Source organism: Rutidosis leptorrhynchoides, chromosome 3 (assembly GCF_046630445.1).
Source record: "Rutidosis leptorrhynchoides isolate AG116_Rl617_1_P2 chromosome 3, CSIRO_AGI_Rlap_v1, whole genome shotgun sequence".
NCBI lineage: Eukaryota > Viridiplantae > Streptophyta > Magnoliopsida > Asterales > Asteraceae > Rutidosis > Rutidosis leptorrhynchoides.
This window is the reverse complement of record NC_092335.1, coordinates 142,594,745-142,603,591: the sequence shown is the minus strand read 5'-3', so window position 1 is coordinate 142,603,591 and position 8,847 is coordinate 142,594,745. Positions and strand designations below refer to the sequence as shown.

Sequence of the window (8,847 nt, the reverse complement as noted above, 5' to 3'; positions counted from 1 at the left end):
ATATTTTGAGTTATCACAACTACGACTCTGTATTTCGCTTATGTGGATAATCTAAAAACTTTAGCTTGTTTCTTGATTTTTCAAGCATAAGGTTATTTCCAATATATATATCATAACATGTGATTGCCTTTTCTATGACTCATTAACTTTCCAATCATATTCATTGAGCATGATTATGCAAACTTCCAACATCATAGCAATAAGTACACTGATAATTTATTGTACTAGCTAAAAATTTAAGGATGATAATATATCTAAGAATATAATTGATATATCAACCATCGAAGTGCATCAAATATTTATATTGTACAAGTATTTGATACATTGTATGGATATATCAATTTCAATGTATATATCAATTTCTAAATTTAATGAACTGTTAATATTGGATAAAAATAATACTTGGTTTATAACTTGGTTTATAACTGGTGTAAGGTACTTAGATTTAAATGTGTTATGTGGTTGCAATTTTGACATAGTGGAATTTTTTGTAGGATTTGTGATCATATTATGGACTTAATATTATGTTGTATGGACTTTTCTCAGGTTCTTGCCTGAGGTGGATGAAGAAATAATGCCTATATCAACAAATGATGAATTTCATTTTGGTCAAGATGGGTTTGTTATATATATGTTATCATAGTAAATATGTAACTTCTATACATTTACTTTTAACAATAATGAACGTTTTATATAAAAGTTCTTTATTTAGATTTTTTAGAAGATTTATTTTAAATAACCTGTGATTTCACGATTTCGTTTAAACAAATTTGTGATTTCACGGGTCATTTCACTAGTCTTATAATTGATATATCAACCATCGAAGTGCATCAAATATTTATATTGTACAAGTATTTGATACATTGTATGGATATATCAATTTCAATGTCAGATATATCAATTTCTAAATTTAATGAACTGTTAATATGGGATAAAAATAATACGGAGTAATAATTTATTTAGAGTTAATCAAAACTGAAAAAATTTAATTAGAGTTATAAGTACAATAATAATAATAATAATAATAATAATAATAATAATAATAATAATAATAATAATAATAATAATAATAATAATAATAATAATAATAATAATAATAATAATAATAATCAGAACTGAAAAAAGTTGCGATCGAAAAGGGGGTAATTGTATTTCTGTTAGCTCAAATAGTAGCCGTCCGATTCCTTGTGGTCGGTATTCTTGTTTAACTGAGATCAGATCACAAGTTCAGAACACCTTCTCTATTTACCCAAAAATTTAAATTTAAAATAATTTTTTTTTTTTATACTCAAATACATACAACAAACAAGAACGGAAAAAAACCACTAGCAGTAATACAAATACCTAATCTTCAATTTTTCTAACAGGTTCAATAATCTTCATTTCTTCATCAGCTGCTCGAGTTAATTTCAAATTTGACGAATTATAGTTATAGATTCGAATTCAAATAATTGAATAAAAGAAGAGATGGCAGGTGCGAAATTAGACGGAGGAGGAACAACCTCTTCTTCAACGACTACCACAAACCCTAAAATTCCAATCCGTAGAGATCCTTATGAAGTTTTGAATGTTTCACGAGATTCATCTGATCAAGAAATTAAATCTGCTTACAGAAAACTTGCGCTGAAGTTAGTCTCTCTCTAATTCTCCGTTGACAATTATTAGGTTTAATTTTGTAATAATCGCAGATTTATATGATTTCAGCTGTAATTAATTGCTTTAATTATGAAATTAATTGTAGGCCTTAATTGTTATGCTATCCTGTAGTAATTGATATTTTAGGTTAATATAAATATATATGTATGTACATATTAATGCAGAGAAATATTGTATTAATTATAGTTAATGTGAATGTTAATGTTAATTTTGGTTGCTTGCATATGTATATTGTAGGTATCATCCTGACAAAAATGCAAGCAATCCTGAAGCATCTGAATTATTCAAGGAAGTTGCGTATTCGTACAGTATTTTATCTGATCCTGAAAAGAGAAGGCAGTATGATAATTCAGGGTTTGAGGTATCTCTTTTATGTTTGTCATTTTCGATGAATAAGCATGTAATTAATATGAATGCAATTATGTATCACCATGTATGTTTTTTCAATCAAGTTGTGAATCTTTTGTCATTCAAACAGGCTCTTGATGCTGAAGGCTTGGACATGGAAATTGATTTATCAAACCTTGGAACTGTGAATACAATGTTTGCAGCATTGTTCAGGTAAGTTCTATAAATATACAGTAATTTAATTGTTAATCATAGCCTCAAAAGTTCAAATAGTTATTATTTTGTATTTCTCTTTTCCTTTTTAAGCAAACTTGGAGTTCCTATAAAGACAACTATTTCAGCCAATGTTCTCGAGGAAGCGTTGAATGGAACTGTAACTGTCAGACCCCTTCCAATAGGATCATCAGTTAGTGGAAAGGTGTGTATACTTTTGATAAAAAAAACCTATGTTTAGCAATGTTTTGATTCTTGAAATAAATTAACGTGCAGGTAGAGAAACAATGTGCACATTTTTTTGGCGTTTCTATAAACGAGGAGCAAGCTCGGTCAGGGATTGTTGTCAGAGTTACTTCAGCTGCACAAAGCAAATTTAAGGTACTTTAAAGCTTCAAAGTATTTTTCCATATTATCTTTTTTAATCATATCATATCATATTGTACAATAGAATGTTAATCCTTATGTAAATCTGACCTTGCAGCTACTTTACTTTGAGCAAGATAATGGTGGTGGGGGTTATAGTCTTGCGTTGCAGGTACCTTTCTCATTGTTATTGTTTTTGGGTTTTTTTAAACAAAATTGCGATAGTGACCAACATTATTCTGTAATAGAAGTCGCTCGATGATGAACCCTTTTTTTTTTTTTACCTTTAAATTCTTCGTGCTTCTTAACCTTTGTTCATGTATTTAGTTAGTGCCCACATATTGTATATTAGTCATCTGCGATTCAACTTTATATGTAGAATGCCTTTTCGTTATAAGGTGCACATATGCTTCTAAAGTGAGGCTCTTAACTCTGATTATATCGTTGGTACCTTAATTTCGTAAGGCTAATATTCTTACTTTTCTTCCAATTCGTGAATATTAGGGCCCGAAGAAAGCATAGTGCATTGAATTTAAGTCATTCTATGGTGACCTTGTTCACAAATAAAATACTGTTTGCTCTAGAAGCATTGAGATATTTAAAAGTTCAATGAACCCTGTCTACAGTAGCCGGTTTCACCGAATAATATGTGGCTAACTTCACAAAGTAAGAGATGTGCAGTCTTATAGTTAAATAATTAAGCTTCCTGGTCTACTTTTCTTTATATATTTAAGAAGCTTCCCATTCCTTGGTGAATGGTAACAACCTTTTATTCCAAATTATAGGCGAGAAACAGTTTTGCAATATATAGAATGTCGTAAGCTTTCGAGTTTACATGTTTTGGAACCTAATGATGAAAAGAAAACAACTATACAAGTGCAAATAGTAGGCATCTTTGCAATATATAGATGTCGCAACCTTATGATTTTTTCCACGTGATGAGTCTGCTGTACGTGAAGGAAGCGTTTAAAAATTTAGCTTTACATGCACACTGTTGTAAAAAAACCCCTGATTACTCATTTTTAAGAGCAGTTCGCTCCGATTTTCCAGAATCCGTTTATTACGTCGGTCAACGTTAGAGGTGTAAACGAGCCGAGCCGAGCCCGAGCTTGATAGTGTTCGAGCTCGGCTCGTTTGATTCTCAGAAAGCTCGAGCTCGAGCTCGGCTCGAATCGAGCCTCATATTCTAAGCTCGAGCTTGGCTCGCGATGTATGTTAAAGCTCGAGCTCGGCTCGAGATAAGCTCTTTTATATCCGAAGTTTTTTAGCTCGGCTCGTTATGGAAAGCTCGAACTTAGTTAAACTATTTGAGGAAGAGATGTTGACGTTTGCTAAAGAAAAGTAATCGTTTGAAATGAAGAAACGATATATATAAAATAAAAGAATGGAATCGAGAGTATCATCACCTTCTTAAGAAAACTGAAACATTCGGATTCAGAAGCTAATTTTTTTTTCTGAAGATGCATACTTGAAAGATGAGAAGAATAACAAGGTATATTGAAGAATTAAAATGACGACTATCGATCGATATAATTTTAGAATTGGATTTTAATTGGTAATAAGAAAAGTTAATTGGTAGATATGGCGGTGGAATAGTAAACGAAATTTAAAATGAAAAACTGAAAAGTCTATTTACAACCTTGGGAAACGAAGTGGTTGGTAAATGGCTTTTCAACTTTAGTCTGTAAATGAAACTTCAACTTTTCTTGCAAACGTTTCTAATTTAATTACTCTGTTACGAATATAACTGCGTATATATATTTATTTATTGGATTGAATATTGGATTATATATATTATTTATTATTTAGTTTTACATTTACATTAATATTAATATAAAAATAAAAAAATAATATATAAGAAATATTAAAGCTCGTTTAGGCTCGCGAGCTTAAACGAGCTCGACATCCGAAGCTCGAGCTCGAGCTTGTTTATTAAACGATCCCTAAATTAGGCTCGAACTCGAGCTCGAGCTCGTTTAGGCTCGGCTCGAACCGAGTTTTTTACGAGCCGATCTCGAGTAGCTCACGAGTAGCTCGGCTCATTTACAGCCCTAGTCAACGTCGATTGATGGGTCAAAATCGAATTTGGTAATCGAAGTCGGTCAAAGTCAAAATTGGTCATGAATTTAAACTAGAACTTTAAAGTTTTGAACAAAATAAACAATTCTAGACAATTATGTTAAAGTTTATGTTTATGTTTATGGTTTTCTTCTATATTACACGTATAATTTATTTTTTAAATTTAATATTTAAACGTATAAAGTACAATCCGATTAATCCCCGATTGAGTGCTTCCACCAGCAAGTGATTTTAGAACCCTTGTCGCATCTTTCACGACCCATTTCTTTTTGCAGACTTTGTACTGGCTTGGATGTAGTTTAAAGGTACAATAATATTGAATAAAGGTTCGAGAATTATATGCAGAAGTGAAAAAAGATTAAAATTTTTAAGCGAGCCAACAACCCAAGGTTTCAGGCTATAGAATGAACCAAATAAAATATAGCATTGACCTGACCATCAAGTTTAGGGTGATAGGGAACACATGTTGCATTCTAACTGGCATGGTCACAACAAAAATCTGAAACAATCGTTGGTTTTGGTCCCGTCTCTATATAGCAATGTACATCTTTCTTTACTTGTATCCAATAGACTTTCTAAAGTGTTCAACATACTGTGTTTCATTTGTTGATGTATCCTTAATTTATGTTCTCTTGTTTTACTCGGTTTTTAACTCATGGTTTATCTTCCTGTGTGAAAATCTTTAAATAAGTAGCTTAACTTTGCGATGATGTGAATATATTTGCATCTATCTACGATGTGATGGGGCCCTGAGTTCCTTGCAAGAGGTCTCAGGTTCGAATCCTGTCTAGAACGAATATTTAGTAGTGGCTAGGGATGGATTGGAAACAGCCAGGGAGTAATACTTCTGGGCTGCGTACACTAGAGTATGGGGGGTCAGATTACTCTCCCTCCCTGGTAGTCCGAACAGAGAAACCTTGTACCTTTTACCTTTTTTTCTACGATGTGATGAATGTATACTTAAGTAATGATCACCCTGTAGTTACCATATATGAAATCTTCTCATGCAGGAAGATAGTGATAAGACTGGTAAGGTGACATCAGCAGGGATGTATTTCCTACATTTTCAAGTTTATAGAATGGATTCAACTGTTAACGCTGTAAGCCTCCATCATCTCTTTAATTCTTTCCTTTTTCTTAAATTATTTCGTTGTGAATTATTTAATAATTATCACACACTTATAATCGTTGTGCAGTTAGCAATGGCTAAGGACCCTGAAGCCGCATTCTTTAAAAGATTGGAAGGTCTTCAACCATGTGAAGTCTCAGAACTAAAATCTGGGGTCCACATATTTGCAGTTTACGGTTAGACCCTCCTTTTGTTGCTTAACTTTTTCTTGATTTTGGTAAGTTGTTAAAGCTTATAAAGAATAAGAAGTTCATGCAGAATTTCATTTGTTTCCTTATGGTTTCAGGAGATAATTTTTTCAAAACAGCATCGTATACGATAGAAGCTGTTTGTGCCGCCACATATGAGGATACCACTCATAAGCTTAAAGATATTGAGCAACAGATCTTGAGAAAGAGAACTGAGCTACGCTTGTTTGAGACAGAATATAGACAGGTTTATTGTCCACTCTGGTCTTTTTTTTTTCTAGTTGTAGATATTGTTTAAATTATTAAAATACTCTTTTACATGGATTAAATAGCTTGTAAGGACTATTTTTGTAAATACAATGTGGAAATAAGCAAGTTTAGTTTCATTTGGCAAAAAGTAAACTACTCATGAAACATTCCAAAACATGAACTTTAACTATTGTCATGAGATGGGTGATTTACTGATTTAGTAATAGCTTATAATCACAATTTTTTTTATTCATTAATTTAATATATTTGTAGTTACAATACGGAAATAAGCAAGTTGATGTTTGTTTGGCAGGAAGTGAAACTACTTATGAAACGTTTTTAAAGAAAATTGCTACTCATAAAACATTCCTAAACGGTTGTATTACAATTGTCACGGGCTAGATGATTTAGTTATGATAAGTTGTTAATATGTCTGTTCCAAACGTTTCTCGTTTGATCTGTTTGCAGGCTTTGGCACGATTTCAAGAAGTTACCAGCAGATACACCCAGGAAAAGCAGAATGTATGTGCTTGTACCTTTGCATATTGTTTATTACTTAGTTAATTACTTGAAGTGGTAAAATGAGTGGGTTTGCCTGATTCGGTAAGGGTTTGTCTGATTGGGTAGAAACACTGTTGTAAAAAACCCCAATTAATCCCCAATTACTCCTTTTTCAGAACAGAACGATCTAGTTTTCAAAATCCGTTTAATTAGTCGGCAACGTCGGTTAATGGGTCAAAATCGGATTTGTTGGACAGAGTCAAAATTGGTCAACATTTGAATATGAATATAAACTAGAATTTTAGAGTTTCTGAACAAATGAACGATTATGTTTACGTTTTTAGACAATTATGTTAAAGTTTATTTTTATTTTTAGGTTTTCTTCTATATATACACATGTAATTTTGACATTTATTTTTTAAATGCATAAAAGTCCAAACGGACTAATCCCCGAGTTGTCGATTACTCCCTCCAAAGTCCCGACCGAGTGCTCCCTAAATAGCGCGTTTTGCAACCTTGGGTAAAAATGTAACATGTCAAATTGGATGGCTAGGTATATCGTTAAAATGGGTCAAATTAAACCAAAAGCTGTCTGTCCAAAAATATAAATATTCATCTACATATTCCTACTGTCAATTATGATTTATAACAATGAATCTTATTCTTGAATAAACAAGTGAAGAAGTTTTATGTATTTAAAATACATATTGGCTGGTTTTTGACTCGTTTGATCCGGTCAGACTCATTTGGCCGTTCGAAATATTATTTTTTAATTGGTTAAATTTACGTGGTTGATCCGTTGAGATAAAATTTAACCAAATTGACTCTTCCATAAGTAAATAAGTTAAAATCTCCATAATCTATTCTTTACCAAAAAGACTATGTAACTATATGTACTTTGCTTGTTTTACTACTAAAGGGTGATTTTATTACGTACAGGTGGATGAGCTTTTAAAACAACGAGACAGTATCCAATCATCGTTCACAGTAGCCAGATCTGTGGTCGTAGGTAGCGGAAGCAACAGTCAAGTTAGTAATGGAGGAGGAAGCTACACTAAAGTTTCTGGCGGTGAAGGTGAAAGTAGCAACAGTCCAAATGAAGAAGGAACCTCTGATTCCAAATCTAAGAAGAAATGGTTCAATCTTAACCTCAAAGGTTCATCCGATAAAAAGGCCACTTAATCGACCTCTTTTGTGGGTTCTAATCTTGTAGTTTGATCCGTTACATAACGGTTTACATTTGATGGATTTGATGTCTTTATTGTCATCTGCTTTATATAGGGTTGTTCATGTTCATAATGGCTTTTGTTTGATTGTCAATTCCAAAATTGTTTAAACATATTATTTGGATCTTGTAGTACCTTCATATGTTATATTAAATTGATTTTTTTTTTTTTTTTTTTTGAGGATTGATGGTTTTCCTGATCATATTTCTTGTAAATTAGTTGTAATGGTTTGTGCTTTTCATATCATTATTCTCAGCAATACTCATGGAGTCACAGGCCACACGAACCATGCTGTTTGTAATTTTTGCTATATATTTTCATCAATTTTATAGAAGTACAATTTTATCACAATATTACGGAATAAGATTTTTTGAAAGACGGCTCTTAGATTGTCGTTAACAAGTAAAAAAGAGTTGTACATTTAAGTAACTACCATTAAAAATTAATGCTTATCAACGTACAATATATTAATGCACGTCACTCTTTACATGTCATTATAAAATCGTCATTATAAAATTCATATTATTAATCTATATATCTAAAAGAAACCGAGCAAACGAATAGTAAACTTCATAAGTTTTACAAAACCCCACCAAAGTTTTTATTTTTTCATACTTCAAGACACTCTTTATAATACTTAACTTTATAGCTTTTATAAATTTACCACAAACTTTTCACATTTTATAATTTAACCACTAAACTTCTCATTCATTATAAATCGACCACATTTCCTATCTAATTACTATTTATTATTATTATTATTATTATTATTATTATTATTATTATTAAATCAATCACATAATTTTCCACTTTATTATTGTTAAACTTTTTTCTTTATTATAAATTAACTACGTAACTCATTTTTTAATAATTATTTTATTGTTATTATATA

At 31.4% G+C, this 8,847-nt stretch overlaps 1 protein-coding gene across 1 annotated transcript; it reads left to right on the top strand.

Moving 5' to 3' along the window:
* The first annotated feature begins 1,279 nt into the window (after positions 1-1,279).
* LOC139896872 (chaperone protein dnaJ 15) lies at positions 1,280-8,106 on the top strand. The gene is made up of 11 exons (XM_071879518.1): positions 1,280-1,628; positions 1,894-2,017; positions 2,135-2,217; positions 2,311-2,422; positions 2,494-2,598; positions 2,702-2,755; positions 5,673-5,762; positions 5,859-5,967; positions 6,078-6,226; positions 6,697-6,750; positions 7,669-8,106. Exons 1-11 carry the CDS (start codon positions 1,468-1,470, stop codon positions 7,909-7,911), a joined length of 1,284 nt encoding a protein of 427 aa, XP_071735619.1. The 5' UTR covers positions 1,280-1,467; the 3' UTR covers positions 7,912-8,106.
* Positions 8,107-8,847: the final 741 nt, after the last annotated feature.